The 24678-nt window shown below is 43.8% G+C and overlaps 1 protein-coding gene across 1 annotated transcript in view; it reads left to right on the top strand.

The window, feature by feature from the left end:
- Positions 1–2558: 2558 nt before the first annotated feature.
- DECR1 (2,4-dienoyl-CoA reductase 1) overlaps positions 2559–24678 on the top strand; it is a 37795-nt gene continuing 15675 nt past the window's right edge. The window contains exons 1-5 of the mRNA XM_004597220.4: positions 2559–2711; positions 14841–15043; positions 16169–16226; positions 16363–16449; positions 17652–17799. Coding sequence (XP_004597277.3) covers positions 2643–2711; positions 14841–15043; positions 16169–16226; positions 16363–16449; positions 17652–17799 — 565 coding nt within the window. The 5' untranslated portion in view covers positions 2559–2642. The remainder of the gene's footprint in view (positions 2712–14840; positions 15044–16168; positions 16227–16362; positions 16450–17651; positions 17800–24678) is intronic.

The raw sequence follows: 24678 nt of genomic DNA, 5'->3' as shown, positions 1-24678 counted from the left end.
AGGCGCTGGGCCCCTACCGGGGTCGTCACGCTGCACTGAATGCCGGGGTTCCTTCCTTGGTCCTCAAGGTGCACTGCGGCGTTCAGTGTGGGCGCGTTCGACGCTCTTGGGAGCTCCGAGACGTGTCCGTTGGCAGTGCTCAGGGCGGCACGAGCCCGGAGCGGGGCGGGTGGCCGCGGGGCAGAGCTGGCGCGCCTGGGGGCGTGGGGAACCCGCGGCCGCCCGTGGTCGTGACAGCGAAGGGCCCTGGCTGTTGTGGGGCGCCGGCGGCTTGACATGGTGCACAGCGGCTGCTGCCTGTTCACCTGAGGCCAGGGTTCCCCACTGAGATCCTGCTTCTCTCAGTGCCTTGGCCCTTGACTGCAGCCTGCATTTCAGAGAGCAAAGACAGAGAAGATCTTCCATCCCATGAGTGACTCCAACAGCAAGAGCTGAGCCGATCCCATGCCAGGAGCCAGGAGCTTCTTCCGGGTCTCCACACGTGTGCAGGGTCCCAAAGCTTTGGGTCGTCCTCGACTGCTTTCCCAGACCACAAGCAGAGAGCTGCATGGGAAGTGGGACCGCTGGGATTAGATCCAGTGCCCATATAGGATCCCAGTGTGTGTGAGGAGAGGACTTCAGCCGCTAGGCTACGGTACCGGGCTCTAGATGATATATCTTCAATATTCTTGTCAGCTACAGAGTTAACAATGGATTTTACTTTTTATTAAAAGAATTGTAAGATTAGCTTCTATGTTTATTAACATCTTTATCATTTGTGGTACTCTGAATTCTGTGTTGAAGGTCTTGTTTTCTTTTGATGTTCTGATGGTTTAGCTGTAATCCTTGCACATTTTCCATTTCAGATGTTCCTTATTCTTCTAAACTTGCAACTGCTTCTTTGCCTCCAATTCTGGAGGACGCTCTGTTCACTCATTATGATGATTTTAACCCTGCAGTGTTGTAGTACATATTCAATAGCTTCGTCAAAGTTCTGTGTGTATTTAGGCCCAATGTGGTAGCCTAGTGGCTAAAGTCCTCACCTTGCCCATGATGAGATCCCTCATCACACACTGGGATCCTATATGGGTGCTGGTTCTAATTGCAGCAGGCCCACTTCCCATCCAGCTCCCTGTCTGTGGCCTGGGAAGGCAGGTGAGGACGGCCCAAAGCCTTGGACCCTGCACCTACATGGGAGACCCGGAAGAGTCTCCTGGCTTCAGATCGGCGCAGCTCCAGCCATTACAGCCCCTTGGGGAGTGAAACAGCGGAAGATCTTCCTCTCTGTCTCTCCTCCTCTCTGTATATCTGACTTTCCAAAAATAATAAAACAAGTCTTTACAAAAATAAAAACAGTGTCCTGTGTATGAACTCAAACATCAACACCCACAGTTTGTTGGTGGTAACTGCTTTTCAGATGGTACTTTCATTGGAGTTGCATTTTTGATAGATGCTTTCATGCTTTCATGTTGATAGCATTGCATTTGAATGTGTTAGCTCATTTCAGTGTCCCTCTTACTTGAAAGTTTAACTTAGCCACAAGAATTTTATTTTTTGTTTGCTAGTCATTTCTTCTCTTCTCTATTATTTTTAAGCTTTAAATGATTTTAAACGGCTGATTTACATGTAATATCATGTATGTTGGTGGGATACAGTGCAGTTTTTCAACACAATTCCAGAGTGTAAAACAGCGAGCCCAGGTAACTTGCCTTCCCCTTTCTCATCCTCCCTTTGTGTTTGGGGCCTGTCAGTTCTTCTCTCCCAGTTCTTTCATCCACAAGGATATATTATATTCTGCATGCAGTTCCTTCACCCCAACACTGCTCTGGAACACTAGAACTTACTGTTTTGGTCTGTGTGTCAATGCCCATTGTACAGCCTCTCTCTCTGGCCTCTCCCTCTGTGTGTGTGTGCATATGTGTGCACTCTATGAAGTTTTCTTTATCCACTCGTACAGCAGTGGACACCTGGGTTGATTCCATGTCTTGGTTACTGTGGACAATGCTGCAATGAAATGGGAGCTAAAAGGTTTCTCACAAATGTCCATTTCCTTTCCCTCAGATGTACATGGAGAACAACTCCACAAGGGCTGTACTCATTTGCATAGCTATGATTATTACTCATTTGCATTTTCAAGTGCAAATATTACCTGGTAGGGATTTGGATGAGGTGAGGAAGACAAAAGCAGTGCCTTCCAAAGGGAGTAGGAATGTTCAAAATAGCCAAAGAACTCTTTTCCACACTAAATGTGTCACAGTCAATGTTCAATCATGACTCTGATTCCAGATAGGTGCTTTCCATCAGAGGATTCCAAAGCAAAATTGGGCTGTTGGTGGAGTGACCACCCACAGATGGACGATGCTGTCCCAGAGTGTGTGCGTTTGTGTTTCACGCCTGTGCGGCTCGCCCCCTGGCGAGGCCAGCCCGCGACCGGAGGCCCGCGGCGCTGGGTGCCAGGGGGCAGAGTGCCCGGCGGCAAGTTGGCGCTCCGGAGGCTGTAGCCGCGTCTGGGAAAAGTTAATCCAGACGGGCCAAGAGTTAATCCAGACAGTCCCAAGCGGGCCAGAGCCGCAGATCCCAGCTCCCCGCCCAGCCCCGGAACTTTGCTCTTCCTGGCCCGCCCCTTGTGGTTGCTGCTTTCCGGCCAAAGTTCCGACGGAGGCATGGCTTCCTGGCGCCTGATTTTCTCTACCGGGGCGTCCCGGCTGCCCTGTAGCCTCGCTCCTCGGCGGGTAAGGCAGCTCCGGAGGGGCAGGAGGTCGAGCTCGCTCCTCGCGAACGCCTGGCCCGAGCTGGCCCCCGGGGAGCTCGCGAGGAGGGAGGATCAGGGTCCCAGGCTGCAGGAGCGGAGGGAGCTGGCGACCCCGGGGCGCCCGGGGAGAGGGGACAGGAGTTCAGTGGCGCGGGCAGCGGGGATGGTGAGGAGACCGGGCGCCTTGCAGCCCCGCGGAGTGTCCCTGGGACCGGAGGGCAGGCGAGCAGAAAGCTGCCTGAGGTCTTACTCCATAGTCAGATGAAGTCTGTGTGTAAAGAAGGGAGAAGGAGAGCGTGGGGCCCGGGGCGGGGTGGGGAGTTGTGGGGACAGGGCTTCAAGGTTTTCACATCCTTGCAAGTTTTGAAGTTGTGAACAGGTGGAGGTGGAAGAAGAGAGGGTCCCGCGGAGGGCCTTTGCTTTGTCTGAAAATCCACTGTTGGGCTGTGTAGTTAAACCTGAATACAGTTTCATGGAAAATTGAAAGTCTGCATACAAATTTACAGAAAAGTGAAAGTTTCACTTAAAAAGGAAATAAAACCAGAAAGAAAACATGAGCTGTCTGCAAAGTCCCCTTTGTAGCCTACAAAATCTTGCTGGCCCTCACTGATTTCCCTGTACTTTTTTGTCTAATTTTGCCAGCATGCCTTTATAGGGCCTATTATTGTAAACAGGACAGCTGGGAAAGGGCTCAGAGAAAACGTAAAGAAACGCCCAGAACCCTGTCCTTTTTCTGAGAGCTGAGGCCAGTGTGTCTGGAGGAAGACGTGTAAGGATTAAAAAAAAATTTTTTTTTTCCATGACCCAGTTCTGTAGGTTGAGGGATTTCCCTTCCCACCCTCCCCATGGGTAAGGGTTTGGTGGGTGAGGAAGAGGGGAGAGCGATGCCAGCCCTGGAGCGCTGAGGGGGACCCCGAAACTGACTTGGAGTTAGTTCAGTTAGAAAGGTGGAGGTGCGAGTGCTCATACTCTCTGGGAGTGTCAGGGAAGGCGGTAGAGCATTTCTTCTTCTAAGGTTTATTTACCTTTTTTTGAAAGGAAGATTATACAAAACGAGATTTTACAAAGTTTGGACTGGTTCACCTCCCAAATGGCCACAGTGCCTTGGAGCTGAGCTTATCTGAAGTCAAGAGCCAGGAGCTTCTTCCAGGTCTCCCACATGGGTGCAGGAGCCCAAGGACTTGAGCCATTCTCTGCTATCCTCCAGGTCATAAGCATGGAGCTGAATGGGAAGTGGAGCAGCTGGGACTAGAACTGGCGCCCATATGGGGTGCTGGGGCCACAGGTGAAGGCTCAGCATGCTATGCCACCGCACCTACTGTGGTGGCAGTGTTTTTAAGGGTGGGGTAAAGAGATGGTATTGAACAATTTGTGGAAAGGTAAGGTGAGAGGAAGCAGTTGTGTTCAGGAAGGGACATGAGGCAGGAGAGAGGGACAAAAGAGTGTTGTGTGGAGTTAAAATAATTGGAAATTTTGGGGCATGGCACGGTAACCTAGCGGCTAAAGTCCTTGCCTTGCATGCACTGGAATCCCATGTGGGTGCTGGTTCTAATCTCAGCAGCCCCACCTCCCATCCAGCTCCCTGCCTGTGGCCTGGGAATGCAGTTGAGGATATCCCAAAACTTTGGGGCCCTGCACCCGTATGGGAGACCCGAAGAGGCTCAGGGCTCCTGGCTTCAAATTGACTCAGCTGCACCCATTGCTGAATCAGTGGACTGGAGTGAATCAACGGATCGAAGATCTTCCTCTCTCCGTCTCTCCTCTTATCTGTATATATGACTTTCCAGTAAAGATAAATCTTAAAAAAGAAAGAATCGGGACTTTGGGCAGCTCACAGGTGCTGTTGGGGGATCCTGCTTCAAAACTGCATTTGCTAGAGCATCTTGGCTGCTAGAATGTGGTTATTCCACAGTCCTGCTGCAAGCTGCCGTTCCAGGGCACAGCCTTCTAGCCCATCTCCTTTGGGTCTTTTCACCTCAACTCAGTCATGGTCGGGGAAGTATTTCGCCCATGCTGTCACTTAAACTGGAAGACAGCCATGTTCAACTCCTCGCTGACTCGTTCCTAGCTGCCACAGGTCAACTCCTATATTACACAAGTTGTCCGCTTTTAGTTATGTCATCTGTGGGCTCTCTTAGACCAGTGTCTGCTTATCAGACAGCTCTGCGTTTCCTTTTTGTATCTTACGATGAACTTGAACTCTTTCTGGCGCACAAAGACATTGCAGCAGTAACTGTCGTGGTCGGGTGAAGGTCAGAGGTGTGTAGAAACTCTCAATCGGAGGAACATGATCTTCTCAGTAAATAGGAGATCTGTTTTATTTGCTCTTAGTGAAATAGGTCAAAGTGTGATGAGGCTGTGCTTGAGGCAAGAAGATGGAATCAGACCAAGCAACGCTAGACAGAGTGATGACTCATGGCATTCTGACTTGTGGGGACCCTCATACTCGGCAGATAATGGGATTTGCTAACTTTCTACCACTTCTGATAACAGACATCCTCTTGACTTAAGCCATCATCATCTTTTGGGTAGTCTGCCGCACAAGTGTCTGAACCGGAATCTCTGTTTCCAGCCTTGCACTTTGTAGCATAGCAGCTGGAGCAGTCCTTGAACTGCTTCTGGCAAAAGATGTCAATCTTCTGCTCAAAACGTGGGCCATTTCCCATTCAGAATGAAAGCATGTCTGTGCAGAGTGGCCCACCCAGCCTGCAATTTCCAGTGCCCTCTGCCTCTCTGACCTCTCCTCCCACATGTCTTCCCGTGCCAGCCACACTGGCCTGCTGCTTGATTGCCCTGTGAACTGGCTTGCTGCCTTCGCTCTCTGCCTCGAACCTTTGCTCTGCTTTCCCCTTGGCCTGAAACCATGTAACTCGTCCTTCACCTCTTCCAGGACGTTGCTTAAATGTCACCTGCTCAGGGAGGCCACTGCTGTCCATTTTACTCTAAGTAGCAGTTTCTGCCTCTCTCCTATGCCTTGTTTTCTCCACACTCCATCTCATTATCTGCTGTCTATGTCATTCAATGTGTTTACACCTTGTCCGCCTTACATCATTCTGGAAGGTAGAATTCGATATCTGTTCTGTTTACTGCTGTCTTGCCATTGTCTAGAGCAGTGCCTGCTTGGGGCAGAGTAATAAACAATCATAATGCCACATTAAAAAAAATAAACCTCTAGTACTTTTTCATGTTAGCAAAACCTTAAATCAAAGCAAACCATCGGCAAGAGCAGTGGATCTGATTTTCCTAATCAAAACAGTTAGTCATGTTAGTTTTGCCTGATGAGATAGAGAATCAAAAAAAACATGACTCCTCTGAGACATGAGCAGGATCGAAGACCACAGTTAAAAACTTTAAGTTGCTCCTAATTTGTCTCTGATTTTTGTCTCCCTTGATTGTATAGTATTTGGGAAATACCTGGCTCTTAACTGTGGACACATAAGAACTGTATGAAGAATGAGAAATAATATCCTGTAGCACAAGGCAGCTACTTTTTCGAGCACTCATGTTCACTGGGACAACATGTATTGTTACTCCAAAGTGTAATTTCTGTTTTGCTGCTGGCGGTTGCCTACTTCAGCTTAGCTACTGGAGCTTAGAATACAGTAGGCACTTTCTTTTGTATCTGCTCAGCCTTACCTTCGAGTTGCTGTGGCAACAAGAACTGTGCTCTGCCGAAGCTCAGAATAGCTGTGGCCTCTGTCCAATGTCTTGCTTTAAGTTCAGGAGCAGCTAGAGATGCTGACGTGATATGTAAACACATTGAATATAAACCTAACATGCACGTAAAAGCAAAGAGTATGAACCTAACAGGGCCTGTGGCAAGCCATGTATGGGGTAGAATTGAAACACTTTAAAACTTTCTTCTTCTTTCTTTTTTTTTTTTTTTGTAGAGGGGGCAGCTTGCTAGTCTAGTGATTAAAGTCCTCATCTTGCCTGTGCCAGGATCACATATGGGCACTAGTTCATGTCCTGGCTGCTCCATTTCCCTTCCCGTTTCCTGCCTGTGGCCTGGGAAAGCAGTCGAAGATGGGCCAAAGCTTTGGGACCCTGCTCCTGCGTGGGAGACCCAGAAGAAGCTCCTGGCTCCTGGCTTTGTGTTGGCTCAGCTTTGACTGTTACTGCCATTTGGGGAATGAACTAGCGGATGGATGAGCTTTCTGTCTCTCCTCCTTTCTGTGCATCTGACTTTCCAGTAAGAATAAGTACATCTTAAAAAATCACTTGTTTAATGTACAGGGTCGCTGTTCTCATTTGGGATGAGACAGTTGCTCATTCTACTGGACTCTTCATACCTGCACTGGAAGACTAGATGTACATGCACCTGGTTGCCTCCCCTGCTTCCAGGTGCCTCTGGCCACGAACCACACACACCATACTGCGGTAGTCATGACACAGGGGCTTGGAAAACAGTGCATGCATGGCACAGTCCTGTACCTTGCAGTAACAGGACCACATGTTGGGAAGTGGTTATGGAAGGGTCACAATTGCCAGGGTGAATGTGATGTACTTTTAGATTATAAAGATGTACATTGTTCATACTCATTCTTTAGAAAATATGATGTTCTGTTTTTGCCAAGCTGACATGTTTACACTCCAGTTAAGGCTCAGACTGCAAATCTCATAGATGAATTTGGGTTTGATCAAAAATATTAATTTGGCATTAAGTGATGGGTACTTATAGAATATAGGGAAATTCTATCCATCACTTGTAAGCGTAAGGCATTCACCTTTCTCATGAAATCAGATCTGTGCTGTTTATGTTCTTGCTGTAGGTTTGGTTTGCTCTAAATCTCTTGTGTCGCATGCATTGATGCATGATTTTATTTTGTATTAGTGTTTTTGATGAAGTTCTAATTTATGACCACATTGCGTGTTCAAGCTGCATGTCCGCATAGGCAGTGATAGTGTTAATAAGTCCCTCTTCAAGAGGCAACTCCTTGGAATGGTTTTCTGAGCATCCTGTCAAGGCATGTATCAATTTATGCATGAAGATAGCCAGTGTAAAAGAAGCACATGAGTGGGAACATATTATCTATATTTTTTGAAGTTTTCGCTCAATATGTAATGTTTCATATTGTTGATATTCAGCAACATTGAATAAATAATGCATCTCAGCCATGCTTACATTCTGCTTGAGCAGCACGATTGTGAGTGCTAGTCTCTTCTGTCAGTAAATAATTTATAGAACAGTGTTTTGTTGCATGTATGTGCTCTGAGCCATTGGATATGTCAATACATTGTTTTCGGGTCTTTTCCATTACCAAAGCTTTAATGTATATACTTGATGACCTGGAATCCCCTGCAGTTCGTATCAAGTTTAGGAGAAGCCTTTTAAGCTTTGTACAAAGCCACATGGATTTTAAGAGGGATATTGTTGAACCTGTAGGTCAAGGTGGATAGTATCGCCTTCCTAACAAAATTAAATTTTACAATCTGTGAACACAGGTTGCCTTTAATTCCTCAATGGTGCTTTGTGGTTTTCAATTTACAAGTCTTGCATTTTTTAAATTGCATTTATCAGTATTTTGTTCCTTCACAGTGTAATTGTAAACAGTTATTTTCCTTATTCCATTTTAATTACTTCTGATGATTTTGTGTATTTGAAAGGCAGAGTTACAGAGAAAGAGAGATCTTCCATCTACTGGTTCAGTCCCCATATGGCTACAAAGGCCAGGGCTGTCCAGCATGAAGCCAGGAACCGGGAAACCCATCTACAAACATCTCCTCCTTGTTTGGCAGGGACCCAAGCACTGGGCCCTCTCTGCTGCTTTCCTAGGCTCATTAGCAGGGAGCTGGATTGAGAGTGGAGCTGCTGAATTCAAATATATGCTCATATTGGGATACTAGAGTTGTAAAGCAGTTGCTTAATTCTCTGTACCACAATGCTGGCTCATTTTTGTGTTAATGCGTCTTTCTATATACACCGTCTCCTCCCTCATTCCAAATAATGGGAGAATATCTACTGGATAAATTGTAGTATGTGAAGTTACTAAGTCAAATCGTATTTACACTTAACATTTTGATGAGCGTTGCCAAATTGACCTCCAAAGTGAAGTTGCCACGATTTCTATCAGTAGATTGTAAGAGTGACCCTAATAAATGTGTATGTTGCAAGCTTTTGAGCCATTCCAGTCTGATAAGACGAAAATTAGATCTCCTATTGTTTGCATATATAATTTAGTTTGTAAATATGGTTGTATGTGTGTTGTGTTTATGTGAGAGAGAGAGAGCTACTCTGAACCCAGGTTTTTTATGTCCAGGTGTCTTGTTAATACTCATGTATGAATAGGTTTTGTTTATCTTTTCTTTAATATAAGCTTTTAAAAAATATTTATTTTATTTTTATTGGAAAGGCGTATATACAGAGAGGAGAGACAGAGAGGAAGATCTTCTGTCCGATGTTTAAATCCCCAAGCGGCCGCAACGGAGCAGAGCCAATCCGAAACCAGGAGCCTCTTCCGGGTCTCCCACGCAGGTGCAGGGTCCCAAAGCCTTGGGTCATCCTCGACTGCTTTCCCAGGCCACAGGCAGAGAGCTGGATGGGAAGCAGGGCCACCAGGATTAGAACCGGCACCCTTATTTGATCCCGGTGCATGCAAGGCGAGGACCTTAACCACTAAGCCATCGCGCCGGGCCACTAATATGAGTTTTTAATATTCCATAATTTAGGGTCATCGGAAGACCCTAAATTTTAACTGTTTCTTTGTGTGTTTTTAAATTATTGAAATATTTATATATTTGAAAGGCACAGTGACAGTGACTGCTGGTTCACTTCCCAAATAGCTACAATGCACAAGGCTGAGCCAGATTAAAAGAGGCCAGGAAGTCCCGTCTGTGTCTCCCATGCAAGTGGCATGGGCCCCTGCTTGGGCTGTCGTCCACTGCTTTTGCAGGTGCATTGGTAGGAAACTGGACTGAAAGAGTAGCTCATCTGAGATGCCTTGTATTACAAGGGAAAGTTAACCCATTGCATTACAACCGAAGCCTCTATTTTAACTTTTTCAACAAAGGGCAGAGAGCTGGGTTTGTATTATATATTCATGTAAGATTCTAGGTCTCCATCACTGTGCTTTTGAATATAATTGGAGCTTGGCAAAGTTGTATTAAATTCAATAAACCAAACGTTTACAGTATGTCTTATTGCTGTCAGATTCCCTGATTTGGTGATGAATGAGAAACTGCTCTGCCTTCTTGAGTGCTCACAGTCAAGCCAGAAGCCTTGGTGAGGGGATGGATTCCTTGGTCCTATTTAACTGAGGCACCTGTTAATGGTTTTTATAGAGGTGTTGGCCTCTGTGTGATTCTTGAAGCTTGAGAAAGGAAGTGAGTCAGGCTGAGGAGACAGCAGAAGGGAAGGCCAGAATAGGGGTAAGCATGGCAAATTTTGTGAATGCCTGAAAATGTATTAGTGCAAAGCTCCTCTCTGATGGAACTGGTGCAGTGCGGAGTTAGGACGGTGGCTAGATGCTGTGTTTGTACCGTGATGTGAACATGTGAATGCCAGGGTGAAGACTTTGACTTTTGTCTTTTTGACTCTGGAAGGTGTTAATGTTTTTGAGAGATTTTTTTTTTTCCATTTCTATTTTATTTGAGATCAGTAGAGATCTTTCTTGTGCTGGTGCTCTCCCCAAATGCCTGCAGCATCTGGGACTGGGTTGTGCTGAAGCTGGGAGTATGGAATTCAGTCCTCCATCACGTACCCACGTATGTCTTCCAAGGTGAACGTCACCAGGAAGCTGCGTCTGAAGTGGAGCTGGGACTAGCAGCGGGCACTCCTATGGGAAGCAGGTGTCCCACCAGAATGCTCCGTCTGCTCACCCTGGACTTCGTTTTTTTGGAATGTGAATTTGCCTGATTTCTAAATATCGAGTTCAGAGTTTAAAAACATTGGGCAATCCCAACACCACACAATTGACTTAGGATCTCTAACATACCTCTGGTTTTTAGATATTTATCCTAAGCATTCCAGAATCATCGAAATACTGAATTACTTAATCCCAGTGTAAATCTCACTGGAACAAAGTTGCTTTCTGTTGGAGAAGACAAAGTTCAGACGCTTTGTGAACTGCCACTTGAGAGTTGGTAAATCCCTTCTTTTTTAAATTAAGAAAACATTTTTTTAAAAATTTTGATGATCTTTACATAGTTGGTTAGGGTTCATAGGGTCAAGGGCTACAGGAAAGTGGGTAAAACCGTTGTTTCCACATTCTTTTTTTCCTTCCTGTATCTGGGGTAAGGGGAGACTCAAAGGGAGAAGCCACACCCACCCTCCCAGCCGTCCCAGGTCACTGATGTGGGGTGTGCTCCGAGGGCTGAGGGCCGAGGGCACTGCTCAAGTGGCTTTCATAGTTTAACTGTTTGAATTGCTGTCAGTCTCGCCATTCCAAGCACAATGAAATCTTTTCAGAATCCACTGGCTGACAAAGTCTGCCTCTTCATCTTTTTTAAAGATTTATTTTTGTTGGAAAGTGAGATACATAGAGAAGAGAGACAGAGAGGAAAATCTTTCATCCAGTGATTAATTCCCAAGCAGCCACAACAGCCAGAGCTGCGCCAATCCGAAGCCAGGAGCCCAGAGCCTCCTCAGGGTCTCCCATGTGGGAACAGGGTCCCAAGGCTTTGGGCTGTCCTCAACAGCTTTCCCAGACCACAAGCAGGGAGCTGGATGGGAAGTGGGGTTTCAGGGATTAGAACTGGTGGTCATATGGGATCCCAGTATGTGCAAGGTGAGGACTTTAGCTACTAGGCTACTGGACTGGGCTCTAAGTCCCTTCCCTTTAGAGTTACTGTAACTAGCAGGACTGGAAGGTGGAAACTGTCGTTTCTGTGATGAGATACTGTCTGTGAGCAGAGGTGGGTGATTGCTTTTACTCTGCTAGACTTATAACTTCCAATCCTTAAAAAAAAAAAATTATTACCAAAATCGAAAGGTTTCAGAGACTTTTACGAATTTTAGGACCCTGAAGATCTCTGGAGAAATAAGTTCTGTTATTTGAAATGTGTGATTTCTGTTTTCAGAAATTCTAAACTTATTTCTAAACTTATTTCTACAAAAACAACAAAGCAAAAAAAAAATGTAGCTTTTTGTAAAATCAATTTTTAAGAAAGTAACAAGAAAAAAGTAATGACCAAAGTGTTGTTTCAGGTTGCTCAGCTTGCTTTCTCATCCTTTTCCTTTTTGTAGAAACAGGGCATTGAATACAGTGTGACCATTGAGTTCTGATAGACTCTGTGAGTCTTGCTGTTGAGCAGCTGACTTAGGCAAAGCAATGACTTGAATTAACATTTGTATAGAGTCCGTGAATTGTCAGAATATTGAGCTAACTAGCAGGTGGTTTCTTCACTTGTGGTTTGGTGAGAGGAGTCCTGGGACGGGCTTTGAGTAGCTCAGAGAAGCAAGAGCATGTTATGCTGCTAACCTGATAGGTTGTAAACACTTATCAGCAGTTTTTGGTGTCAAATGTGCTGCTTTTACCTTTATATTTTTTCCTGTGTCAAGAGACTGAAGAAAATATTTTACAAGGAAGGTCTGTATGTTAATGTCTTAATTGAGTTCCTTAAGTTTCCACATCAGATTATATATACAATAAGAAAAACTTAATGTTAGCGACTTTGGAAAATTAGGATCCTTTTTTTCTTTGTTATTAGGTAGTGATGAATTTACCAGCCTACTCGTGCATGCTTCCTGATTTATCATCTTCATGTAATAGTTCTGAAGGCGGGAGGCAGCCTCAAGTAAAAACTGCCATTTATGTAGAAAAAGGTTATTGTAGGTTGCTTTGGCAAAAGGATAAAAAAGAAAATGTCAACAGGAAGAGAAAAGAAATATGACTGGAGATAACAAATTTATCTTTAGTTATTTTACTTATGGTCTCAGTTTTTTTCTTTCAATAATATCTTGTCCTGATTATAAAACTAAGCTATACTTAATGGATGGATTTGGAAAATATTAAAAAGCAAAAAAAAAAAAAACAAAACCAAAGCAAGGGACACATCCATAGTCTGTCCTATTTGGAGACGATAATTGTGTAGAGTAGTGGAGATGTTAGATTTGAGCCAGCCCCACCCCAGCCCCATCCACTCATTGTGAGTTGTCTTTAAAAAGGAAAAGACATGGCCTTAAGAGAACAGAGAGGAAATATGTAAGGTGGTTTGCAGAGGACTCCAGAACCTGTTAGCCCACTTTTTAAGCTCGATTCTGTAACTTTGACAATATTTTTGAAAAATAATTGAGAGAGAGATTAAGATTGAGGCAGAGCACACTTTGACCTGTTGGTTGCTATAATCCTGGGGCTGGGGGAAAGTGTAGGTTGAAGGTGAGAAGCTGGCAACACCATCTGGCTCTTACACAGGGGGATAAAGGACCCATCTTCTTACACCGTCACTTGCTGCCTCCCAGAGTGCACTTTGGTAAACGGCTGGTTTTAAGAATGCAGTGCTCCAACTTGGGATGTGGTGCCCTAACTGGCACCTTAGCTACTGTGCCAAACACTCTCCTTGATTTTGTAATGTTTGAAGCCTTTCTTGTACAACAGGGTGAATATAGTATTTGTGTCACTGTGAAGAGTGAACACTAAGTAGTTTGTTGTGAAGGCTCCGCTAGGCTGTGCAGACCAACTATCTAATTGCAGTACATGATTATCACCTAATGAAAGTTAGCTCTGTTTAACACTAAGTTTGTTTCTATAGTTAAATGTGATCATGATAGTGATTTTTGAAAGTATCGTGAGCATAAATTATAAAATATAAAATAGGGCAGAGAGTTATTTTTTATTTCCCTTCTTCACCCACAGGAAGAAAAAAAAATCCTGATTTTGTTTCTACTTAATTTTTTTAAAAGCTTACTTATGTATTTGAGTACAGGCTAACAGAGAGAAATTTCCAGACTCCCCAAATGCCCGCAGTTGTTAGAGCAGAGCCAGGCTGAAGCTAGGAGCAAGACCTCCACCAAGGTCTTGTAGAGTGGTGACGGGTACACATGTACAGTACCTGAGCCATCACGTACTGCCTGTAACACACTTTAGAAGGAAGCTGTATCAAAAGGGAAGGTAGGTACTCCTGTAATGGCTGTGGCTATTCCAGGAGGCAGCTTAATGTGCATTGCTATCACCGCCCTGCTGCTGTTGTAAATATTTTGTCTATTCTAAGACTATTCGCCAGCAGAAAGTAGGAGGTCTTTGATTTAATCAAGAAGAATTTAAAAATGATTTTCTTGAGTGAGTCAAAGATGAGATGTGAATTTGGTTCAAGTTATTCCTGTTAAAAGGCAAAAGTACTTAGTGAATTTTAAGAAAATATTTATTGTTTATTTTTATTGGAAAGTCAGATATACAGAGAGGAGGAGAGTCAGAGAGGAAGATCTGTCCGATGATTCACTCCCCAAGCAGCCGCAATGGCTGGAGCTGAGCCGATCTGAAGCCAGGAGCCTGGAGCCTCTTCCAGGTCTCCCATGCGGGTACAAGGTCCCAAGGTTTTGGGCCATCCTTGACTGCTTTCCCAGGCCACAAGCAGGGAGCTGGATGGGAAGCAGGGCTGCCGGGACACAAACCGGTGCTGATATGGGATCCCGGGGCATGCATGGAAGGCGAGGACTTTAGCTGCTAGGCCAGGCTACCTCACTGGGCCCACTTTGTGAATTTTTAAGGTTAGATTCGGAGGTGGGCATTTGGTACAGCGGTTAAGATGCTGCATTGGATGTCTGCCTTGTACATCAGAATGTACATCAGAGTTCTGGCTCAGCTTCCAATTCAGCTTCCTGCCCTTGCGCACATGTCGAAGCAGCAGGTGATGGCTCAGGTGCTTAGGTTCCTGTCACTCAGTTGGGAGACCAAGTTGAGTTCCTGGCTCCTGGCTTTGGCCTGGCTCCATCCTGGCTGTGGCAGGCCTTTAGGTTCACCATCCAACACATGGAAAATCTCTGTGATTGTGTATGTGTCTGTTACTGACGTTATTAACGTTCAGAAAGGTAGATGATTACATAGTATGCTTGCAGTGAGTTTATATTCATTCAAAACTGGTTAGTTTTAAATGAAAGAGTAAGTTTAAAAAATTCGTGTCTCTTGTGGAATATGTAAATGCAAATGTCAATTCTGTCTTTTGCTCTTTTTAGTTTTTCAGTTGTGGGACAAAAATACTATGTCAAAGCACTGAAGCTGCCCAGGCTAAATTCTTTCCTCCCGTTCAAAAAGTGATGCTACCACCCAATAGTTTTCAAGGAAAAGTGGCGTTCATTACTGGGGGAGGCACCGGCCTTGGGAAAGCAATGACAACCTTCCTGTCCAGCCTGGGTGCTCAGTGCGTGATAGCCAGCAGGTAAGTCGGTCTCAGCAGCCACTTGGCAACAAAGGAGCTGCGCTGCGTGGTTGCAGTGCGCCAGAGTGGATGAGTTGCATCTCACTCTTCCAGAAAGTACTTGATTTCTTTGCATGATTTCAACAAAGCACCTGGGAAAAGTCAGTTGTAAGTTGAGATGATGGAAATAGTAACATTATGGAACTGGAGTTGTTTACATTTCCTGAATTCAGTCCACTACTGTTTCTGCTCATGCAGATGAAGTTAAAATGAACTGTACTGAGGCCGTTTTGTTCTCAGTAGAAGTGATTATGGTTCCTGTATCAATTGCTAATCAACTTTGTATGGTAATATTTGATGTGGATTTTTAAAAACATCTGTTGTGCTGAATACTGGAAGTGTGTCAACACGAGGTAGGAATTTCTTATTTAGCCATATCCTGGCCCCTGTGTAAGTTTGGCACTTTCAAGATTGCTCAGAAAAATCCATCCTTTCTTTTTTTTTTGACTGAGATAAAATTTTAGCTGGATGAAGTGTTCATGAATGTAATTGACCACAACTTTTGTGTTTTTGTACTGTAAGGTTTTTGAGTTTTACAGTATTTTCATTTAAGTACTATAAAAGTTAAATTCATACTATAAAACTTTGTGTATATAAATTTATATATGTGTCTATATGTATACATATGTGTGTATACTATATAAATTATTTTTGTATTGCTGTCAAGCATATAAGATTCTGAATATATATAGATTATATGAAACCTTAAATTTGGCCTAAGAACTGCCGACATTATGCCATGAATGTATTTTTTGGCAAAAGCCTATTGGGGCAAAAGAACAGATATAATTATTATAATCAAGGAAATATTTTAAATCTACAAGTAGATATGTAATAACTGACTTAAAAGTGGCTAATTAAGTAACTACTATCAGATGTATAAAATTATTTTGAATTTAATTTTTAGTATTAAGTATATTAAAACTGATTTATGTTTTAAGGCAACTTTTGTGCTTTCTCAGAAATTCTTTTCCTTGAGCCATGGATTCTTTGTGTTCTTTAGCTTATGGAATTAAAAAGGAATTAAAAAGCAACTTTAACATGAGTCTTTTCAGAACTCAAGCAAAATACTTTGTTTCCTTCCAGGAATATTGATGTTCTGAAAGCTTCTGCAGAACAGATTTCATCTCAGACTGGAAATAAGGTACATTAAGAAAAAAAACAGTCACTTAATCACTAAATACAGATGTAGGGATTACAACATGTAAGTATTTTCCTCATAGCTTTGCATTCGAAAGCCTGGAGAATGAAGAGTTCATTTTTCACTTCGTTATTTTCAGGTTCATCCGGTTCAATGTGACGTGAAAGATCCTAAAATGGTACAGAATGCAGTGGCAGAACTGATCAAAGTAGCAGGGCTTCCTGATGTGAGTACAATGGATGGGAGGCCAAAGTAAGAGGCGTTTGATGTTGATAACACCCTCAAAATGTACAAAGCACATCATATATTGATGTGAGCAAGTGCTGTGGTGGGAAGTACCTATTTTCCACGTCTGGGAAAATGCTGGTTCCATTTAAAGGAGGCAACAAATTAGGTGGACTGCACTACTTCCTTTTAGGGATCCTTAAAGAGTGCATTAGTAATTATAAAACAAGGTTGATTTCACTTTATTTAATAAGATTATGAAATAAGAAGAGCAGTTATCTAAGAGCACAATATCCAATTTGATGATGTATGCTCTGATTTTACTAATAATTTTGATTATCTCTCTTACAATATAGACGAGGAGAATTATAAAAAATTCTGAATTTTTTCATAAGACTGAGATTTGCCTGGGTATTTGCTATTATTTGGTTCATTTATTGGAAAGAAGTTATTTCTTTCAATATCCTGAAAGAAAATACATTTTAATGTTAGAGGTATTTTTAGACTAACCAATGTGATTGAATCTACTGTGGAATTATTAGAATAGTTTTTGGTAGTGAAGAAACAGGTCACTAACCAGGTTCCATTGAATCAGTTCAACTACAATAACACTGGATATTAAAATGCATTATTTGAGATTCCTTGAAATATTATCACATGGTAAATATGCGTAATCTGTATTTGTTTTCTAATATAGTTTACCTTAATGTAAATACAAGGATTAGGATTTTGACATTTGGTAAATAATGAAATCACAGACATATAACAAAGCTGAACTCAATCTCATAGTATTGTTTTGTAACTACGAACTCCAGTTTCATTGTATTATTTGTATTAGTAAGTCTCAGAAATGGGACATTTGGTGCTGGCATCCCACATGTGAGCTGGTTCGTGTACTGGCTACTCCACCTCTGATCCAGCTCTCTGGTTATGACCCGGGAAAGCTGTGAGGATGGCCCAAGTCCTTGGACCCTTGTACCCACGTGAGAGAACCTGGAAGAAGCTCCTGTTTCCTGGCTTCAGATCAGCCCCACTGCAGCAATTGTGGCCACTTCGGGAGTGAACCAGCAGACAGAAGATCTCTCTTTTTGTAAATCTGCTTTTGAAATAAAAATAAATAAATCTTTAAGAAAGAAGTTCTAGAGGGAAGATGTACTTCTTCATCCCCAGTAGTCTCTCTAACCTTTGCTGTTCATCTGTTAGGTCGTGATAAACAACGCAGCAGGGAATTTTATTTCTCCCTCTGAAAGACTGTCACCTAATGCCTGGAAGACGATCAATGACATAGTTCTGAATGGCACAGCCTATGTGACACTAGAGATTGGAAAACAACTAATTAAAGCACAGAAAGGTATGTTTGTAAACTTATTTGTTGAGCTACTGTGTATAGGTTCTAAATCATGCCCAGGGATGCTTAAAAATGTAAATGAGACCTCTACTTGTGTAAGCCACAATGTAATGGAAAACTAAGATCATTAAATCATCACCTCTGTACGACACAAGCCATCATAAACACGTTTCAGAGTGCATTGGCAATCAGAGACAGGCATGATCGGCTCCCTGGGTTGGTGCTCGGATAGAGGACTGTGGTATAATTTGAATTGTCTGAGATCAAGAAGCAGAGGAAGAGGAGAATGGTGAGGAGAGCGGTGAGAAATTTGCTGTTGTTAGAGATGGTAAGAAGGAGGGACAGGAAATTATTTTGGGGAATGGGTTGAGTGTACTTGGGACATTTCCCAATATCAAAATCGGGTGTCTGTGATTACTCCTGAAAGAAATAGGATGAAATAATTGAAGGAGACGCATTCAGGAGGGCTTGATAGTTCTTTTGGCATGTGGATAGATGGCATGGGAGCCAAAGAGGGAGACAATTAGAAGATAAAGTCCACAGGCTGTGCATGTGAGGTAAAAGAGCCTTTGGCTGGAATGTGTCATTTGGATCATGAGAGTGATGACGGGAGGTTAATGGGGAACATGTTTGTCAGTGCTTTGAATACGTTCCTCATAAAAGTTCATACAAATAGTAAACTTGTGTATAACGTATGCATATGTGAGTACTTGTATGCCTATTCGTTTAACAGACAATGGTGGCTTTTGAGAACCAAGTCCTGTGGTCATGCCTGAAGCTCAGAGGCAGAGGGGCCTGTCTCTGAGCAATTTGGAGTTGGGATTGGCAAGATGGGGGCATTTTTCAGAGAGTGGGGGTTTCTGTACAGAAGAATCCTGCTGCTTCTGGGAGAATGTCCTTTGGGGCTTTTAGGGAGGAATTGGGCCTGGAGTCAGCCCACTACCTCCCTCTCCTGATTGCCTGAGGAGGTTGAAAATCCGTGCAGTGTGGCTTGCAGCAGCTTGAAAGGGGAGTTGGAAATAGAGAGACGCCTGAGAAGCACCAGGCCTTTTTCTTTTGGTGTTAAATGTACTGGTTGAAGAGGGGCAGGAGGCTGACCCCTCCTCGGCCTTCTGTCGGAAGAACCCGGATCTCTGTCCTTGGTGGCTGCCTCCATCGTGTTTTTGTGGCTTCTCCCCACCCATTGCTCATGGCTCTGTTTCTTTATATTTCTGCCTCTATCAGCTCTTCATTTCTGGCTGTTTCTTCTGTGTCTCAACACATCTTTCTCTGCTTCCTTGTCGCTCTCAGTACTTCCCCAGCCCGTCTCAGTGCCCCTTGATTCTGGTCTGACTCTCCTCTATTCTCATCATTGTCTTTCATTTGAACATTGACTTTGATCTATTTTTACTCATCATGTTGGATTAAAATTCTATGCCCTTCATTAAAAATATATTAGAGAAGAATTTTTGAAATATCAAAGCTAGTTTTTAGTCTTTGAAGATTTCTGTCAGTTATTGATACTGCAACTTGACAGTGTTGGGCCACTGAGTGGAGAGTTTAGTGCAAATGGCCTGTTCTGTTATTAGGTCAATAGTTAGGAACCTCAGATGTTAGTGGTTTCTCAAGTGTTGGCAGCGATTTGTGCAATCTGTGATCAGAATTGTGCTAGGTTGTCTGGCAGCTAGGATTAATTGTCTTTAACTCTGTATGTATTTATTGTAGGCTTATATATTAAAAATTGGTTAGTTTGACATTAGCTTGAAATAGTGTATGTCCTCCAACTTCATACTTTTTAAAAATTCTGACTCATCTATGTCTTTTTCATTTTTAGTACTTTTAGTATTGATAATTTTTTACATGGAAACCTACTGAGATTCTGAAATCATGAATAGGTTGAACTTGCCAAGTCCTATAGTTATATTTAGGCTGTTTTTTTTTTTTTCTGACTTGTTAGTTAAAATTTTCATTTCTTTGTACGAAGTTAAACTTTGAACACACTTCCTTTCTTTTCTTGGCCAGATGTTGGTAACTCTAGCCATGTTCTATCCGGAAATGTACTTCTTCTTTGGAAGAACTCGGCACCTCTTTTGTGAGTTGACTGTCTGTTGCAAGCACCAACTATATTTATCTAGTTTTGAATAGTAAAGAATTTCTCTAGTCACTCTAGAAACTCCCATTACACTAAAAAAGAAAGCCTGGCAATATTTTCAATTAACCCAGCTACTACACTGAATTTAGTGGTGAAGTTTCTTAATTAATTCTCCCATTACTAGCAGTCATGCTCTGCAGCTGAAACTCATTTACATATAGCTGTAGAGTATTATTTAAGTTTAAAGAAACTAAAATCAGATCACACAGTGGTTACATGGACTGGAATCAATGCAGGCTATTAATAGGATGCATTCAATAAGCAGCATTGCATCCTAGGCTAACTCCTGCTTGGTTGTGACTTGGTGTATGAGTGGATTTATGTTGCTGACATTTGTTAAGGCTCACTGTTTTAGGTTCTCTCTGCTACTCTTCCTTGAGCTGCTTCTTCACATCCTTCTTGTGGTTGTTTAACTCAAGGGTCACCCAAGGATCTGAGGGCAGTTTCTTTTTTTAAAAAGAATAGATTTGTTTATTTTTATTGGAAATATACAGAGGGGAAGAGAGACAGATTGGAAGCTCTTCCATCCGCTGATTCGCTTCCAAGCTGGAGCTGAGCTGATTGAAAGCCAGGTGTCCTTGTCTACCTTCCCAGGCCATAAGCAGAGAGCTGCATGGGAAGCAGGGCCACCGGGACTTGAACCGGCGCCCATATGGGATTCTACCATGTGCAAGGCGAAGACTTTAGCCACTAGGCTACTGCACGGGCCCCTGAAGGCAGTTTCTATGCAGATGCTACTTGCTTCGTTCCAGCTGCTTCCACAGTCCTCTGCCTGGCTGTGTGGAGATCGGTGCAGTGTTGGCCACAGTCCTGTCTTTTCCAGTGGGTGTGTTCCCTTTAGCCTGAATTCAACTGGGATCTCTGATGCCACCACCATTTATATAAATATTTAACATACTATGACGTCTTCATATTTGGTTGTTAACCTCCCTCTTTCCCTACCACTCTTCTTCCTTTTTTATTTTTAATTTTTTAAAAGATTTATTTATTTTTGTTGGGAAGTCAGTTTTTTGCAGAGAGAAGGAGAGACACAGAGAAAGATCTTCCATCTGCTGGTTCATTCATCAACTGACCACAACGGCCAGAGCTGAGCTGATTTGAAGCCAGGAGCCAGGAGGTTCTTCTGAGTCTCCCATGGGGGTGCAGGTTCACCGGGCTTTGGGCTGCCCTCGACTGCCTTCCCAGACCATAAGCAGGGAGCTGGAAGGGAAGTGGAGCAGCTGGGATAAGAACTAATGACCATATGGGATCCCAGTGGATGTAAGGGTGAGGACTTTAACCACTCTAGGTTACTGCGCCAGGCCCTAATTTTTCTTTTTAATTTTTACAATACTGTACTTTCAATTTTCTTTATACTTATTCACAAGCTTAATTCATTACTAAATAAATAATTCAACAAGTAGTGAGGAGAAAAAAAACACTTTTTTAAAGAGTATATGCAGTGGCTATATGCAATAATCAAATCTCAAAATGTCAGTTTTACTCCTGTACATTTTATTTTCTTTGTACTTTATACATTAGTCCTCCCAAAACAGGGTCTTTCTGGGGACTGACCTATTTCACTAAACGTAACGGTCTCCAGATGCATCCATTTCATTGTGAAAGGCAGATTGTCATCTTATTTTCATATTGCTGAGTGGTACTGCAGTGGGTATATCTACACTATTTCTTTATGCAGTGATCAGTTGAGGCACATCTGGATTGATTCTGTATCTTAACTGTTATGAGTTGAACTGCTGCAAGTATGGAGGTACACCTGTCCTTAGTATGCTCATTTCGTTTCCTTTGGGTAAATTCCTGGCAGCAGAATGACTAGGTTCTGTGGTCGGTGCGTTTTCCTGCTCCTGCTGACTCTGCATGCTGGTTCCATAACGGCTCTGCTCGTTTATGTCCCCATCAACTGTAGATTCGGGTGCCTTTGTCCACATGATTGCCAGCGTTTGCTGGGCTTTTGATGCTGGTTGGCAACCATTCTAATTATGTTGAGGTGGAACTTACTGTAGTTTTTATTTGTGTTTACCTGATGGCCAGTGTCTCTTCATGTGTCTGTTGGCCATTTGTATTTCATCCTTTGAAAAGTGCCTGTTAATATATCCTTCATCCATTTCTTAACTGGACTGCTTGTTCTCTTGTTGACTTTTTTTTCTTTTTTTTCTTTATTTATTATTTTTAATTCATTAATTACATTGTATTATGTGACACAGTTTCATAGGTACTGGGATTCTCCCCACCCCTCCCCAAACCCTCCCACCATGGTGGATTCCTCCACCTTGTTGCATAACCACAGCTCAAGTTCAGTTGAGATTCCCCCATTGCAAGCATATACCAAACATAGAGTCCAGCATCTTATTGTCCAGTCAAGTTCAACGGCTTCTTAGGTATACCCTCTCTGGTCTGAAGACAGAGCCAGCAGAGTATCATCCCGATCGATTAAAAGCTCCAACATACCATCAGCAAAAAGTTACATCATTATGGAATTAATTGACATAGTAATGAGTAACCAATATGTTAAAAGTAAATGCGAGTTCTTCACCACCTTCTGTGACCACCTCATTGACATTTCAATTTTAGTTTATACACAACATATAATATACATAACATAACGTGTTATACATAACATCATATCATCTTTTTTCTTGTTGACTTTCTTAAGCTCTTTCTTTATCTTGGATATTAATCCTTTATCGTATATACAGTTTGTAAATATTTCCTCCCATTCATTGACTGCCTCCTTGCTGAGTGCTTGTTTTGTTGTGCAGTATAGCTTCTTAGCTTGATGTAATCCCCTTTTTCTATTTTTGTCTTTTTTTTTAGGGATTTATTTTTATTGGAAAGTCAGATATATAGAAGGGAGGAGAGACAGAGAGGAAGATCTTCTGTCCATTGATTCACTCCCTAAGCTGCTGCAACAGCTGGAGCTGCACCAGTCCAAAGCCAGGATCCCAGAGCCTCTTCTGGTTTCCCACATGAGTGCAAGGTCCCAAGGCTTTGGGCTGTGCTCCACTGCTTTCCCAGGCCACAAGCAGGGAGCTGGATGGGAAGCGGGGTTGCCAAGATTACAACCGGCCCCTGTGTCTGCCAGCATGTGCAGTGGACTGGTCTGGCCTGTCACACATCCCATTGAGATCTTTTATGTATCATTGGGCATTGAAGCCTAATTCAGCCCAACTGACTTCACGCTCCAGCCCACATTCATGCCAGTGCATGCCACAGCCTGTCCAGCCAGACCCACCCCTAGTCCTGGTTTTCATGCTCACCAGTGGGAGCTGCAGCCCATCAGAGAGGAGCCCACAACCTCCCCACTCCTTACCCCGGGTATTGCACTTTCCAGGTGGTTCTGCAGTTTAGCTCAACAAGACTTGCCCCCAGCTTCAGCACTTGCCGACTGATGCTGTGGCAATGGCCAACCCACCTCCCCTTATTCTGGCTCATGCCTGCCCCAGTGGATACAATTGGTTAGCTCAACCTGACTCTCACCCAGTTCACATGTAGGCCAATAGGTGTTGTCACTCTGCCCAGTCTGTTCTGCCCCCAGTTCTTTTTTTTTTTTTTTTAAAGATTTATTATTATTGGAAAGCTGGATATACAGAGAGGAGAGACAGAGATGAAAATCTTCCGTCCGATGATTCGTTCCCCAAGTGAGCCACAACGGGCCAGTGCGCGCCAATCCAATGCTGGGAACCAGGAACCTCTTCCGGGTCTCCCACACGGGTGCAGGGTCCCAAAGCATTGGGCCGTCCTCGACTGCTTTTCAGGCCACAAGCAGGGAGCTGGATGGGAAGTGGAGCTGCCGGGATTAGAACCAGCGCCCACATGGGATCCCGGGGCGTTCAAGGCGAGGACTTTAGCCGCTAGGCCACACCGCTGGGCCCCTGCCCCCAGTTCTAACTCTCACATTCGCTAGCATGAGTGGTGGCCCAGCAGTGGAGTCCCCACTACACTCCTACTAGAATTACCTTCCTCACCTGCGTCAATCTTGCATGTGCTGGTGGGTGCTGAAGTCCAGTCTGGCATGGCCCATCTCACCTTGGCATTTGCTGGCGGGTGCTATAGCTTAGCCTGGCCTGGTCTGTGTTCATTTCAGCTTGTGCTGCCTAGAGCTGCCTTCTAACCTAGTGCTGTCAGCCCCCAGTCCTGGCCCTAATGTGAACTGGCTGGTGATGTGGCCAGATCCAGCCTGTCCTGTACCCCATGCTGGTTCTGAGATCTCCCAGTGGGTGTTATAAACTGGCCCAGCCCCCATATCTGAGCTACATGTATGCTGGCAGGTACTATAACCTGGGCTGCTCTTTGCTTTGGTTCTTGCACTCACCTGCAGGGACTGCGTCCTGGCAGAGAAGTTCCCAAGCTCCTCTATCAGGTCTCCTCTCAGTGGCAGATCTTGTGTACACTGGTGGGTCCTGGCCCAGCCTGACTTAGCCACCTTTTGTCCTGGCAGGAACAGTAGCACCTGGGAGGCCAATGGGCTCAAGCCATCAGTCCCAAGCCCTGTCTCCAAGAGAAGCTAACCCACCTGGCTCTGAGCACTTGGCAGGCCAAAGGGTTTGAGCCTCCAGACCCAAGCCGTGTCCAGGGACAAACTGACCCACCTGGCCCGAGTCCTGCCGCCTGGGAGCCTCAAGAGTCAAGTTCCAATGAAAGTGTCAGAGAAGCTGGATAGCATCAATTAAGGTTACAGATGACTAAAAAACAGGATGTTATTAGTTTTGTAATGGAACTTCCTGGAACCTGCATTGTGGTATAACATGTAC

Source organism: Ochotona princeps, chromosome 9 (genome assembly GCF_030435755.1).
Source record: "Ochotona princeps isolate mOchPri1 chromosome 9, mOchPri1.hap1, whole genome shotgun sequence".
Lineage (NCBI taxonomy): Eukaryota > Metazoa > Chordata > Mammalia > Lagomorpha > Ochotonidae > Ochotona > Ochotona princeps.
The sequence above is the reverse complement of the archived record's forward strand: the minus strand, read 5'-3'. Positions and strand labels throughout refer to the sequence as shown.